The following is a 15,821-nucleotide window of genomic DNA, read 5'->3' on the forward strand; positions in this document are numbered from 1 at the left end:
AAAAAAAAATAAAAGAAACAGAAGATGAAAAAAAGTAAAAGGAAAGTTGGTATAGTTATACTAATATTGAACAAAATGACTTTAAGTCAAAAAGAATTGCTAGAAATAAGTCACTTATAATGACAAAAATATCATCTCACTAATAAGATATGTCAATTTTTAATTTGTATGCAACTGATAATATGCCCCTAAATGTGTGAAGCAGAAAATAATAGAATACAAAGAGAAATGGACAAATCCACAATCCTGTTGCAAGATTTTGGGTTTTTCAATAATTGATGGACCAAACAGAAAAAAAAAAAATTATATTTCACAAACTCGGGGCATTTAAACCATTGTAATGAGAACATTAAAAAGTATTTGCTATTAAAGAAAAATTGATGAATTAAACTTTATCATAATTCCAAACAAAAGAATTGTATCTAGAACATGTGAAGAACTTATATAATCAATAATAAGAAAGACAAACAATTCAAGTTAAAAGATATAAGCAACAGACCTAAAAATTTAATTCACAGAAGATATAAAAATGACCAAAAAGCACATAAAAATGTGATCATTATTAGACATTAAGGAAAATAAAATTAAAGCAACAATGAAATGGATGAAAAAGCCATACTAGAAATAAAAAAGACTCACAACAACAAATGCTGGCATATATGTGGGGAAGTTGGAACTCTATACATTGCTGGATGGAGTGTAAAATTAACAGCCCCTTTGACAAACTGTATGGCATTTCCTATACAGTTAAAACTGTTCTAGTACCCAGCAGTTCCACTGTACAAAAAGACTTGTGTAAAAATATCTCTATTCATATAGCCCCAAGTTAGAAACAATCCATTGAAATGGATAACAAATTGTGTTGTTTTCATACTATGCAATAAGAAAAAATCAATTACTAATACATGAAACAATATAGGTGATTTTCAAAAAACTCTGGGTAAAAGAAGCCTGATACAAAAGAGTACATATCGTACTGTTCCATTTACAGTAAGCTCCAGAATAGACAAAATTAATCAATGGTAAAAGAAATTAGAAATATAGTTGCTCATAGGAGAGGGACAAGGATTGACTAGAAAACTTTTTCTGAAGTGATTAAAATGTTTTATATCTTAATTAAGATATTAATTATATTTTCAAAATTAATCAAATTATATACTTAAGTACATTTCACTGTATATAAATTTCATCTTTAAAAAAGCCCTTGAACACTCTTTGTACAAAAGCCACACTCATTTATACACACAGGCACGACACAAACATACACACTTCATATTAACACATCAGATTGCAAAAATGAAAATGTAATTGTCAGTGAGTATGTGGAACAACCGGAACCTGAATTCTCTGCTTGTGGGAGCGTAAAGTAATACAAGTTGCCAATATTTAATACAGTTGAATGTGTGCGTATGACCCAGCAATTCTCCTACATATTGTGTACTTCCCCAAACTCGCATGTGAACAAGTACTGTATATTCAAAGCAGTACCGTCTGTAATAGTTATAAACCAGAAGTCACCAATAGGAAAATGTATATATAAATCATGCATCACTACAACTGAATATCGAACAGCAGTAAAAATGAAAAAAGCAGAGTTACTCTCATTATGTTTCTGAGTAGAGCTGCTTAGAAACAGAACACTGAGGGTAAAAAAGAATGCAGAAAAATACATATTGCATGATATTATTTATGTAAAACTTTAAATTATAAAAACCCAATTCAATAAACTCCCTATGCATATATATATATAAATAGGAATAGTATAAAAATATGAATGAAAAATAAGCATTGAATTCAGGACAGTGGTTACCTCTAGGGAGGGAAAGAAGCACACAGAGGTTCCATCTCTATTCATAATGTTTTATTTTTAAAATCTGAAGCAAAGGTGGAAAAATATTAATATCTGTTATGCTTGGTGGTGGATACAGGGTATTTATTTGAGATACTATTCTACATGCATTTCTGCATGTTGAAATATTTCAAGATAAACAAAGAGAAGTCAACTCTCTGACAACTCAAACTTAGAGAGACCGGTGTGAGGAATTCAAGAGATGATGAAACTGTTCCTCTGCCCAAGAAATATGGGAGTCATTTGTTCTTTGGAGCTTTGGGTATACTTTAGCTCATTTATTTATCCTTACCCTCTTTCCATGAAGGATTCAAGGTAGCTTGCACAAAAGACACATACGATGAGCCAGGAAAACATAAACATAAGTAGAAAATCAGGATCAAAGATAACAAATAGTCCATCAATACTGGTTAACCACAGTGCCGTGATCAAGTTTCACACTTGGCTCTGAACTTCTTGGCAACACTTACCATCCCATCCCCAGCTGACCCAGAAAAGCGGGTTATGAAAACTAACCATTGTTCTTCAGAATTCAAACTTAACATTTTCCTGAGCAGTCTCTCTGTACCCTATTTTTCATGTTGTCTTGCTAACTAGCCAGGTTCTTTTTTCCCTTATTCTTTTGTCCCTCCATTCCTTCTCGCATTCTCTCCTCTCCCTTCCCCTCCATTCTCTTCCCTCCTTATTTTACCCAAACACCTTAAGACTATTGGTGGTTATGAACGCGGGTGCTATCTATTATTTATTGGCTGATATACTCTTGGGTGAGGTTTTTAACTTCTCTCTGCTTCAGCTTTTTAATGTCCAAACGGGGATATCTATCATATGTATATCACAGTGAGGGGATTAAATGAGATAATAATGCCCGTGAAAAGCTTAGAATAGTGCTAAGTACTGCTCAGTAACTCCTAGTTGTTGTTATGATAATTATTTCTCAGTGGAGGAGAACATGAATCACAATATATTTTGCGTGCTGGTCAGGAATAGATTAAGGGTAGGGTAAGGCTTCACTGTCTCATGGGCAGGGCCTGTAGTGGCCTGAAGCTCAGGGAGTGGGAGGGCTGACACCAGAACCCCCCTCAGACTCAGTAGCAAGGTTACTAGCCTCGGCTCCCACAGAGCACTTAGCAACCACCCCCACATCCAGCAACACACTCAGCCATCTAGGCGCTGCACCAGAACGTGTCGGGGAGACTCTCCTCAGATGGGGGTACTGGACGTTTCTGCTTTTGAGGCAACCACAATATTGTTTCTGCTTGAGATTCCTTTTGAAAAAATGTGATCTTTCAGCACACACTAACTAGCCTGACAGTCTCAAACTGTGGGATGTGCATCTCTTTCCTCTTCCTGAAAACCAAAGAAAAGCCCAAATAGAGAGGACGACTTGTTCCAGGGATCACCGCTAACAACCTAGGACCCTCACTTGATTCCAGGCCCAGCAGACCCATGTTCCCTGTGTCCTTTCATCCGGAGATTCCCCTCACCTAGGAACTCCCACAAGCAAAATGGGTTGGGAGGAAAGTGAGCTAAAGAGGAGAGGAATTAGATAGGACACAGACCCTAGGAGTTTGGAACCAGGCAAAATAAAGATTCAAGAGGTAGACATCAATCAGTATGGGATGGAGGGGACAGACAAGAGGGAGCTCATATACAAAGCGATGAGCGACCAAGTGACGAAAGCTGGGCCATAAGGAGTTTTGGTTTCAGGAACAGACAGATACCCTATTACTAGGCCTAAAGCAGAGGGACTAGGGTAGAGCCAACAGTGCCTGTAGGCTTGCTGCCAAGTCATTGAGTACAGACTTAGGGTTACCTAAATTCCCAGAAGGACGGGGTGCGGAGGCGGGGGCAAGAATGCATGTAAATGTGAGGGGCAAGTCTCCTTAGCATTAGGGATGGGAGGGTTAAGGGAGAAGAGGTAGCATTCAGGAAGTTAGGCAGATTATTTATTAAATAGTCAGGCCACTCACCTGCAAAGCCTAGAGTGAGCAACAACAGTTCCCCACACTCTTGAGGAGTCACAAGTTCTTGCCTTCCCTATTTACTGGAAGCCCACAACAGACAAGATATTCTTGTTTCTCCTCTCAACATCATCCTCAAGGTGAGATCTCATTTCTATATCAAACAAGATACAAACCCCAGGAGAGATCACCCTTTACCAGCCAGATGAGAGAGGATACTGTATGTTACAATTTAGAGAGACCAAAGGATCATCAAGAATGCTAATACCTCTTCGTGTCCTGGGGCACCAGTTCTGTGGTTCAACTTGTATCTAGAAGAAGAAAAGCTCCATTTATTGGGTGTTTGCTGTGTGCCAGGCATTATAAGAAATGCTTTAAATGCATTATCTCATCTATACCTCACAACACTCTTATAAGGCAGGTATTGTTTTGAGGAAACAGGTTCAGATTGGTCATAAGCTATCAAGCTGGTAGCTTAAGTGCCAAGATGCAAACCCAGTGTGACTTGTGACAGTGTGACTTAAAAAGCCATGTTCTGAAACAGAATGTTAACCTCCTAAACTTGAGCATTCCTTTTTTTTAAGGAGGATGGCCAACAGGGACCTTTCTTAGAACTGCAAAAGCAGCTTACTTAGCTTCCTGCCAAGCATTTCTGTATGACTTTGTTGTCCTATTTCGTTCTTGTTATTCCACATTCTGGTGGTCCTGCTGCCAGTGACAGCTGCTATGTGAAATCTGAGCAAATTGGAGAAGTCCTATTTACTGACCTGTAAGTCTGTTTTTCTGAAGTTGTATTGTCTCTAGCTGTAATAATGTGCTGCACTCATCCTTCTGACCAGCACAAACTAGGTCCCAAACTTCACTGCTTTTAAACCCCTGCTTATGTCCTATTTACTTGTTTGATCTTCAAATGGAATTAGAAAAGTTAGAACCTTTCACCTATGAATCCCTAATGCTTCTCAGGTATAGGTATACTCACCTACTTGAGAACAGACCTCAGAATAGCTAACAATGGAAGGAAATGGCTTTCAGAGAAGCTGACTTACTGATTTGTAACTACATTTTACATTCACTACGGATCCCTTAAGACAAAGCACTTTCTTTCTGTCCCAGTTTTGATTTTTCATATTTCATGCCTACTGTGACCCTCACGATCTCCTGTGGCGCCCTGAGGGTATATCCCTAGAAGATTCGAACCTCTTCCTATATAAGTGAAGAGACGGGCTCCTATTCAGTGTCTTTGAAAGACGATAAAGATGAACACGCAATAAAATGACAATTCTGACTGGATCAAGAAGGCAAACACACCCTTTTTAAAACTAATTTATTAATAAGTTTAATAATAAACTTATAAAAAACAACATATTTTTGGTTTCGAAATCATGACATAAAATAAAAAGGCAAATAACTGGAAATTATCAGCTGCAAGAAGGTAGAAGCGACTCATGCTGAACCATGAGCAAACATTACATGCTTTGGGCTACAGCAGGGGGCACCATTCAAAGCAAGAACCGAAGATGCAGTGCCAGTTCAAGGCCCAAGTTATTTCTAAAAACTACGTAGTTTCCAAAGGTTTGGCCATCATATATAGTAAATTAGTCCTCCCTTTCTCTAGCTTTCCTTCTATCCTTCCCAACCTTTAACTATGAGAACAGTAGACAATAACGGTTTGATGCTATTCTTTCTAGTTTGTAGGACAGTGTTGCTGTTTTAACATGTTTAACCTACGTATTTCCAACTTCACGAACATAAAACTGCTAAAATCAATTGTAACTACAAGCCATTTCTATTTTTGGTCAGTTATCTGCTGTAGGCAAAGCTTCATATAGGAATTTTTATTGCGGATTTCTATGACTGCATCCCTAACAAGCTCAATGAACATCTGTGGCCAAAGCTTCTGCAAAGCCTCGTTTTTCATGTTGATTTCTGTGGCTTCCTTCACAAGGTCCTCTATGTACATCTTGCAGAATTTCTTTTTTTCCTTTACTTCCTGTTAAAAAAAGAAAAACTTGCATTGAATCATAATTAATCTGAAAGCCAAAGCAACAATTAGCTGAACCAGAGAAACTTGACTAATCTATTCTGACCCTCACCCCTCAGAGCAGGAATACTCTCCTAGACAGTCTGGACACAGCATTCTGCTTGAGTAAAGACAGCAACAGGGAGCCCCCTACTTCCTAGTCCGCTCCTACCTCTGTTGGACAACTCTGTGAGAAAACGTGTTTCTTTATTGGAATCATTGGATCATAACTACTATTTTTCCCTTGGTAGACATTATCCCTTCTCAGTTCGGGTAGTTTAGCTCATACAAGCCAGCTGCATGCACAGATTCATGGCTTTTAGTGGTAAATGTATCAGAGCACTGATACTGACTATCTTAATTGGTATGAGGTTAGTTAATATCCATATACATACTTTAAATAACCATACTGAATTCACTCTGTATTTTAGGAAAGCAGGTAGTGTGTGGTACACTACACTGACTTATGTGGCCTTGACCATTTTGACAAAGTTGGGGAAAAGTGTACAAGGAGGAAGATGAACTATATACAAGCCGGGGACCCAGAAGTTGGCCTTTGAAAGAAACAGCGCTCCTACTCAACTTCGAGGTCTGGCAGTCTGCAATTGAAAACCCTGGGTTCAAAACACAATAGTGAAGTTTTGGACCAAAGGATATTCAGGCATTGGGCCCCGGTTTCATTCTGGAGGCTGAAACAAAGCCACTTCATTTGATGCAAGAATTCAGCATTAATTCTGACTATTGATACTTTTGGGGAGTATAAAGACATGATGATGGAAAATGTCATATTATATATGGAAAAATCAATGGAATAGATCAGATAATCAGAATTATAAGAGAATCAACCTGCATTGATGAAGAAGAAAAGAAATAATAAATGTCAATGAGACAATAGGTTTAAGTATTTGGAAAGGATTTACTGAAGCCTCTAACCCAAATCAAAACACTAAAATAATTTCGTGGTGAATTAAAGGGTTAAATTAAAATGTCAAGAGATATTGCCACTAAAGCTACTTGTAGAAAGATTTATAATAAGGAAATACATTATAATGTTAAGTAGAAAAAGAAAAACATAAAATGAGATTTTAGTAGAGGTTGGGTTATAGAAGTGTATTTGTCAAAACTTAGCAATTGTACACCTAAGATTTGTATTTCACTGTAAGAAACTGTATCCAATATTAAACTCTAATTAATGATATGCGTGCTGAATTATTTAGGTAGAAGCATGCTAATGTGTGCAATTACTTTAAAATGAATTTTAAAAAGGTGGAATGTTGGTGTATGGAGGATGGGTCGATGCATAGAAATGTGACAAAGCAAGTACACTGTTAATAGCATAATCCAGGTTTGGGTATATGACTGTTTACTGTAAAATTCTTTCAACTTTGCTGTATGTTTGAAATTTTCATTAAAAAGTTAGCAAAAATTATATAGAAAACTATTGGAAGAAAATATACTGAAGTGTAATTAAGATAGTCTTTGTGTTGTGAGACTAGGAGTGTTTTTTCCTCACTTATTCTGCTTTTCTTCCTTTTCCGGATTTTTCACAATTGTAAAACAACACGTTCTATATTCTTGATTGATTAATGTAAGTTAATGATGAGTCTCAATTGTCACTAACTTTCCCTAACAGAGGCATATTTTGGAAATTTTCTTATTACGTGAGATTTTTCTAATCACCCACCACACAGGGGTCAACATTTGATTTAGCTCATGTGCTCAAAAAAAACAGGTCATGGGTTGACCTATCATAAAGACATGTACAAATTTTGATGGGCAATAAATAACAAATGGTTCCAGCTGGTTACCTCTCCGATGTATCCAACATCTCTAATGCAGAAATATAGTCAGGGACTTAGTCGCCTGCACTAAGTCAGCTTGTTGATGAGAACAGCATTTAGCTGCTCCCCCTTTTTTAAAATTAAATTTATTGGGGGTGACATTGGTTAATAAAATTATATAGGTTTCAAGTGTACAATTCAATAACACATCATCTGTATTTTGCATTGTGTGTTCACCACCTAAAGTCAAATCTCCTTCCGTCACCATGTATAGGCCACCTTTACCCTTATCTACCTCTCCCCCTTTCCCCTTTCCCTCTGGTAACCACTAAACTGTTGTCTGTGTCTATGAGTTTTTGTTTGTTTGTCTAGCTGCTCCCTTTTAACATTCAGTAAATCTGAGCTACACAAGGACTACTAGGAAGAAAGACAAGTGTGAATCACCAGAGATCAATAACTAAAAGGAGCAATATTTTACAATAAGCAATGCATTTACACCAGTAGGAGGCACAGAGTATATTTAGTGAATGCCTCTCCCAGATTTCTAAGTTTCTTAAAACACAATTTTGAATTTTTAAAAAGATAAAGTTCTAGCAGTACTACTGAAAAAAAATTTTTCTAGTAATTTAGGGATAATAAAAGTTAAAAAATATTTAAATGATGTATATTGTTAAATAATTTATATATAATAAAAATGAAAATAAACTTTTCATCATTGCAATTTTTGATGCTTTAAAATTTCCTGCTATAGTTTCTTCCATTACTTCATTTTAAACATGTTGATACAGAAATGTATCTGCTATAATAACTGTTAATTTAGTAGCTATGTTTGAAAGTATTACTTCATCGTTTCCACTCTCCTCAAAGCCAATTACTCTGCACCTCCGTGCAGTGTACTCTAAAACTCATCATCTGCCAGCACAATGCACTCTGCCTGCTCAGAACGATCCTGTTAAGGAGCACACCAGAGATACCTCTCTCGCCCTGACCCATCAAGGAGTTGTTGCTCTTTGAATAATGCTTTTTGCATTCTCAAATGCTTTCATATGCTTATTTTTTCTATCCCACAATATCCCTGTGTGGTTCATAAAGCAAATATTGTACAAGTTTAATCCTAATGAGATGAATTCTAAACAATATTGTTTATATTATTTCATCGAACTAAAATTTTGTTGTCATGAAGATGGTTTGGGGGGAAAAAGTAGGTTAACGGTGGGATTTGTTATAAAGTGATTTTAACAATGTGATAGTTGTACTGGGATTTAATCCATATCTCCATGCTATAAATGGGAAGCTAAGGTCCACAGAAGTTGAGAGACTTGCTCAGGATCAGACATCATTTACTAATATCTGCCTAGAGAAAATCTAATCTCGTCCTTGAAAAACCTGCAGTCTAGCTGGAGAGATGACCCAAACATTAGAAAAGATAACTTAAAAAAGTTGAACAGTAAATAAGTGGTAAATGAGATATTTAGCAAATATAATTAATGTTCAGAGAAAGTCCTTTTGCACTAGGGTGGTCAACAAGACCTCAGGAAGCAGAATAATACACTGTGGAAGAGTCCAAAGTCACAAATCAGAAGGCTCGAGCTCTGGAGGCAGCTCAGTCAGTAACCTGCCATGTGATTCTGAAGAGTTCACCTGAGTCTCCAGTTTTCCCCATCTGTCTAACAGGTTAGGATTCTAAAGTCCCTTTGAGTTCCCTGATTCTACATCCACCATCTTTTTTAGAATGTGTCAGAATAGATGGACAACTACCAAGCAACAGAATTATATATAACATATATATATTGAAAGGGTCTGCCTACCCTGATTTGTGAGTAACTCTCTTCAATTAATTCCCTTAACAACTTGGGACATACAGGAGAAACTGAGCACTTTGTGCTTCAGGGATTTAAATATTTTTCAAGAAATGGGGAGAGTGGTATGGTATAAGTGAAGAAATGATGGGTTGTGAATCAAGAGAGAATGATTAAGGGACTAGGGCAAGGTTTGTCAGGTGTGAGTGGCAGAATCCGGGGCTCAAATCCAAGTCTCCTAGTGGCCTAGTGTTCCTTCCAAAATATTATGTGACTTCGGATTCTTTCTTTGCCCTTTAGTATTTCTCAAAACAAGAGTCAACATTCCAGTCTTTGCTTGTTCTTATTTACGGTTCAAACCACTTTAATCAAGACTTTGCTTATATGACTCTACTGAAACTATTTCTGTTAAAAGAAAAACAACTAATGACCTTGATTGCCAAATTTATCAAAATTATTTTCTTTCTAGTTTGTGCCCTTTGAACATTAGAAAATCATAGCCTACACAACCAAGGTTATAAAGATTTTCTCCTATTTTTTAAATGAGAACTTCAAAGTTTTACTTTTCATACTTGGGAGTTTATTTGATTTGGAGGTAATTTTTGCTGTATGATATAAAGTTGGGTTTACTCGGTACCATTTATTATATAGTCTTTCTACACTAGTCTGCAATACCTGCTATCTGTATAAAGTTTTCCCACATAGATAGGATAGTTCTGGCTATTTTGTCCATGGGTCTATTTGTCTATTTCTATACTCTCTTCATTATTATGCTTTATAATAATACTTGATATCTGGTAAGGAAAGTTCTTTTACTTTTACTTTTGTGTATTTTATGTCTATCAGATAACTTATTAAAAAAAAAGGGCTCTGCTCTATCAGATACCTTTTATGATCTACTGGTAAAGTTCACAAATAACCCTGTCCAAGTTTTGATTAGAACCACCTTATATTTATGGATAGATTTAGAAAAATTGACATCTTTATCATTAAAAAGTTTCTGTATGTGAATGTTAACTAGTTCTTCTTCAATGTCTTTCGATAAAATTTTATAATTTATTTAAGGACCGTAAAATTATAAAATTTCATTGAAACCGTCATAAAAAGCTTAAACATATTTTATTACTGATTGCTACAGTTTGTTACTGTGGTAAATGGCATATTATTTAAAATGTGGTTTTGAATAAGCAATACAACCTACATTGAATTGTTGGTCCCTTTTCTAAAAGCTCTTTATGATTTAGGGAGATTATTGCAAACTATTTTTTCAGTTTGTCATTTGTCTTTGCTTATTTTATTCCTCCAGAGATTTTTCTCATTCCAATGCCACACATTAATTTTCCATGGTTTCTTGTAGAAGAAATAATGCTTTCATTATAAACTTTAAAATCTTTGATCCATTTGGAATTTATGCTGGTGTAAGATATGTCCCACATTTATTCTCAGTTCTCTAATTATTCCCAAATCATTTATTGGATAGTTCACCTGATTGGTTTAAATTCTTTATCATAAATAAATTCTCCTTTGTTTAAGTGTATGCCTGACTTTCATTCTCTGCCATTAGGCTATCTCTTCATAACTATCCTGTTTAATTGATGACTTTATAATACGCTTTAATATCTAGTAGTGCTAGTCTTCTCATTGTTCTTCTTTTTCAGTGTTTTTAAGGCTATTTGTTTATTTTTCCCACATGTACTGTAGGATTAACAGGTTTAAAAAATACCTCAATGAAATTTTTTTTTGTATTTTTATTGGGGTATTAAATTTTTAAATTAACTTAAAGAACACTGACATTTTTGCATTAGATCCTTCTTATCCAAAAGACAGTAGGTTTTACCATTTGCATAAATCTTTTGTGTACTTCATTAATGTTTTAAAGTTTACTTCATATAGCTCTTGCATATTTATTAGCTTATTACTAGATATTTTATCTTTTTGTGTTGCTACTGTGAGTTGGGTCTTTTCTTTCATTATATTTACTTTTCTGTTGTTATTTATATATATAGAAGCTGTTGATTTCTGCTCCATTACTGAATTTTCTTACAGCTACTTACAGTTTCTGAATTAATTCTCTTGGGATTCTCATGTATTCAATAATATTGTCTATAAATAGTAAATTCACTCCCTTCTTTTCAAGTTACCAGTGATTTCTTTCTCTGGTCTCATTGCACTGTTTGTTTTGATAAGTAATCGTGGTGATATTGAACATCCTTGTCTTTATACTGACTTCAATGATACATTAGTGTTCTTTGCTGTGCACAAATTACCTCAAACTTGGTGGCTTAAAACAACATACATCTATTATTTCAGTTTCCATGCATCAGTCTAAGCACAGGTAAGTTGGACGTTCTGCTCAGGACTTTACAAGGCTTTACTCAAGGTGTTGGCCAGGCTGTTTTTTTCCTGAAGCTTGGGATCCTCTTCTAAGCTCAAGCAGTTGTTGTGAGAATTCACTTTCTTGTGGTTGTAGGACTGAAGTCTCATTTCCTTGCGGGCTGCTCTCTAGAAGCTTCTCACAGTTCTTTGCCATTTGACCTTCCCCAAATATGGTGGCTTACTACTTCAAGACCAGTAGGAGAATCTCTCAGGGAAATCTTAAAACATTCTTTAAAGGACCTGGGATAATCTCCTTTTTTATTAACTCAAGCCAACTAATTAGTGATCTTAATTATATCTGTAAAATTCCTTTATCCTTGTCAAATTTCACTGTTTAGAAGCAATTCATAGGTTTTACCCGTACTTAGGGGAAGGCACCATGCAAAGGTATGGATACCAGGGGTTGGAATTCATGGAGGCCATCTTAGTTAGAATCTTGCCTACCACTAATGCTAACATTTCTAGAGTTTCCCCATCATGCATGACATTTACTATCCAATTTCTATTTGTCCTATTTATTAAAGACAATTTAGAACGAGTGCTGAATTAACTGAAATACCTTTTCAATGTCTATAGAAATAATCACAAATTTTCACCTTAGATCTATTAATTTACTAATATTGAATCTTCCTTACATTGCTAGAATAAACTGCACTTGGCTGTAATGTTTGTTATTCATTTAATGTTCTGCTAGATTCTGATTGATAACATTTTAAAAGGAGTTTTGCATCATAAATATTCTTAGGTATCTAGTCTGGCTTTTCTTTTTCTGTGCAATCCTGATGGATTTTGGGATCAATGTTATGCTGCCTACCCTGGAAAAATGTAGGTTTTTCTTTCTTTCTTGTTTTGAATGCAGCTCTTTGACATTTTTCTAAACATCTTTCATAGACATTGTATTAATTTTGACTCATAGAACCAACTGCTTTCAGGAAGAGAAGAACTCATAATTCTGCCAGTTTGGCTTTCATTTTCCTCTTTTGACAACATCAGGAAGCCTCTACTGGCCACAGGATTAAGCTCAATTTCTTTCACATAGCCCTCTTGCTTGCTACCTTCTAATCTCATCTTTTAACATCATCTATCTCAACCTCTGTGCTTCAACAACACTGAATTGCTCATAGTTCCTGGCCCTCTCCTTACCTTTTTTATACATCCATGCCTTTTGTTCATACTGTGTTACTTTCCAGAATTGCCCTTTTCCCTTTGTTATAGAGTTATTTTATCCTTTAAGACTTATATCAGGAAGCTTCTTCTCTAGAAAGCATCCTTTGACCCCCTCCACTCTCTTAATATACTGATTTGTATATCCCTGTATATATCTATTTCCTCCATTAGAAAAGTAAGATCCATGAGGATAAAGACAAGAACTTCTTATAGTCCAAGTATTATGTGTGATAGGTGTTCAATATGTGATTTTTGAAAGATTAAAGGTATGAATGTAGAGAGAACAAAGATGAAACAAGAGGATTAGCTGACTGCAAGTATTTGAAGAGTTTTCATAAGAAAGAGACTTATTCTCTTTTCGACACAAAGCAGTACTACTAGGATCATTAAATAAAAGTTATTAGCTTAATATGGGTAAGAATTTCTTCATAGTTGGAATTGTTTATGATATACAACTACATCATGAAGTAGTGACCCTTCTTGCACTAGAAGAATTAAAAGCAAAATCTGAACATCTTTTAGGATGCTATAAACAATAATGTTACGTAGAGTTTTCAAGTGATTTTCAAGCTAGGGCAAGAGCCCTAAGGGCTCCAAAAAGATGCTTCAGGATTGGGGGTGAGGTGAGGGGAAAGGAAAAGAATAAAGATCCAATCAAATGAATCTCTGAACCCCCTACTTTCCCTCTACAACAGCAGTAGCTCCTCTTTTGCTTTGTTTTGACATACTAGTTTGGACATTCAGCTACAATATGGTTTGAAAAGAGTCCCACAACTGTTAAAACACATTAGAAAAGCAGTTGCCTAGCCATTTCACTGCAAATTTCATATATATATATATATACGCAACATAGTGACTTGCGCATAAATCATATATGCTCAATCAATGGTGCCTGATCTCTTTGTCTTGTTCTTTTGCCCTTTAGTCCCCTCAAAATCTCTTAAAGAATCTAACTTTCTATTGCTAATTAGATGACTTGTTTCTTCAGCTTTTTTGAGAGCTCCATCAAGACAGAAATTGCACACTTTTCTTCTTTGTAGCTCATGCAACACTCTAACATCGTATCCCTCCAATAAAACCCTGAACACATGAAAAAATAAAGAATTGGTTCCAGGTTTTCCGGCTGTGAGTAGCTATAGCGAAAATGGAACAGGTCAAAATTATGTCACATGATTAAGACTGTAGAGGTTAATGGTGTAGGAGAATGAAAGAAGTGAATTAAGACATCAAGGACTCAAGCAAATAGAACAGAAATGTGTCCTCTGCCACTCTGGCATGAGCTAGTTAGTACTCACAGCAAGCCTATATCCCTTTCCTTAATTCAGAAAGATGAGGATCCTTGATCTTGCTTTGGTCTAGATTTTGGTACAGATTACTTTTGAACACTTTTTTTTTTCTGTAGAAATTAAGTTATTGGAACTACAGACTCTACTTCTTCCTAATGCCTTGGCGCCTACTGTCCTCAGCTTTGTATATATAAGGCTAGCTAACATTTAAGAATAAAAAAATATTATCTTAACTCATTAAGGAAGAAATGTACTAGTACTAAGTCCTAAGCCATGTGAGATATATCTAGGCACTAGATTCCAAAAATCGATGGTATTATTACCTCTAGCTTTTCATTATAAAAGTCTCTTGTGGTATAGTTTAGCATTGCACGATTTGTGTTTTCTCCTACAAGTCTTTTGCTGTCATTATTTTCTTCATTGACAATACCAGGTTTTTTCCCTTTGGTTTCTTGCAGATACCGGAATTGCTTCTTTCTGTAGAAAGAGAGTAGAGATTTAGAGTTACTTTTTTTTATTAAAATATGTCCATATTTTCTTGATTTTTAGAGAAGAACATATATTCTTTTGAATATCTTTTTTATGAGTTTGAGTTTATTATTTGAGCTGAGGTCAGTACCCTAATCTTTCTACTAATTAAGCTACTCAATCCAAATTCTTTTGTTTCATAACTACCAATCATCAATATAAACATGTCTGAAGCACTTCTAAAGTGAAAAAAACTTCTATCTTAAAAAAAACCCAATACCAAAATTAAGTAATCACAGAGCACAAAACAACCCAATTAAAGACATAGTAGGCCAAACTTTCAAAGTCTTTATATCCCATAAAATATGTTAGTTACCCTCTTATAAATCATACAAATAGTTTAGAATTCCATTATGCAGCTCAGTAGTATTACTCATAGCTAAAAAATGGAATGAGATATGGGTTTAAGTTTAGGCAAAAAACAAAACAAACGGAAAACCAAAAACTTCCAACTGTTAGTATATCAGGGCAAGGTCCTAGTAGGAGGTAAACAATGAAGCAAGACCCCTCATTTGATTATGAAGAGCATAAACAGTGCTCATGGCATTATTTGCAGACCCGTAGGCCAAGAATTTCAGAGGACTGCAACTCATGCTCCGTGAAAAATGCTTTCTGGTCTCCACCACTTAGGGTGTCTATAGAGTAGACATTTATAGTCCACATTACTGTTCACTGTGAACTGAAGATTGAGAGCAGAAGGGGAATATCCCTTACGAGGTCTTCCTTTTTCCAATTTAAGTGTGTAACATAATCTTTTCAGAAATTGTAAAGAGTACAAATTTTGAAAAGTATAGAGAAATAGATAAAAATCACTCACAAATCTATATAAACCTGTAACATTATTCACATCTGACATACTTCTTTCTAGAATTTTTATATGAATTTTTGTAAAAAATTAAGATCATTCTAAACATCCAAATTTGTATACTGTTTTCACTTAATGTTATACAACAAGAATTTTCTATATCATTAAAAATTAATAATTTTAATGAATATCTAAAATCCAGTTGTGATGTAGATTACAATTTACCTAATAAATTCTTTTTATTAGTTA

At 35.3% G+C, this 15,821-nt stretch overlaps 1 protein-coding gene across 9 annotated transcripts in view; it reads right to left on the minus strand.

The window, feature by feature from the left end:
- Positions 1-5,102: 5,102 nt before the first annotated feature.
- The window catches only part of LRRC49 (leucine rich repeat containing 49), a 131,209-nt gene continuing 120,490 nt past the window's right edge, over positions 5,103-15,821 (minus strand). For 6 of the 9 annotated variants that reach the window (XM_011375832.2, XM_023521916.1, XM_023521925.1 and 3 more), the window contains 2 exons: positions 14,563-14,716; positions 5,119-5,800 (listed from right to left, as the gene is read on the minus strand). In XM_011375832.2, coding sequence (XP_011374134.1) covers positions 5,597-5,800; positions 14,563-14,716 — 358 coding nt within the window. In that variant the 3' untranslated portion in view covers positions 5,119-5,596. Of the gene's footprint in view, positions 5,801-14,562; positions 14,717-15,821 lie in introns of all 9 variants that reach the window. The other 3 variants (XM_011375813.2, XM_023521934.1, XM_011375842.2) reach the window with 2 other exon arrangements.

The sequence above is a fragment of the Pteropus vampyrus genome, unplaced genomic scaffold, assembly GCF_000151845.1.
Source record: "Pteropus vampyrus isolate Shadow unplaced genomic scaffold, Pvam_2.0 Scaffold10, whole genome shotgun sequence".
In the NCBI taxonomy this organism is placed as follows: domain Eukaryota; kingdom Metazoa; phylum Chordata; class Mammalia; order Chiroptera; family Pteropodidae; genus Pteropus; species Pteropus vampyrus.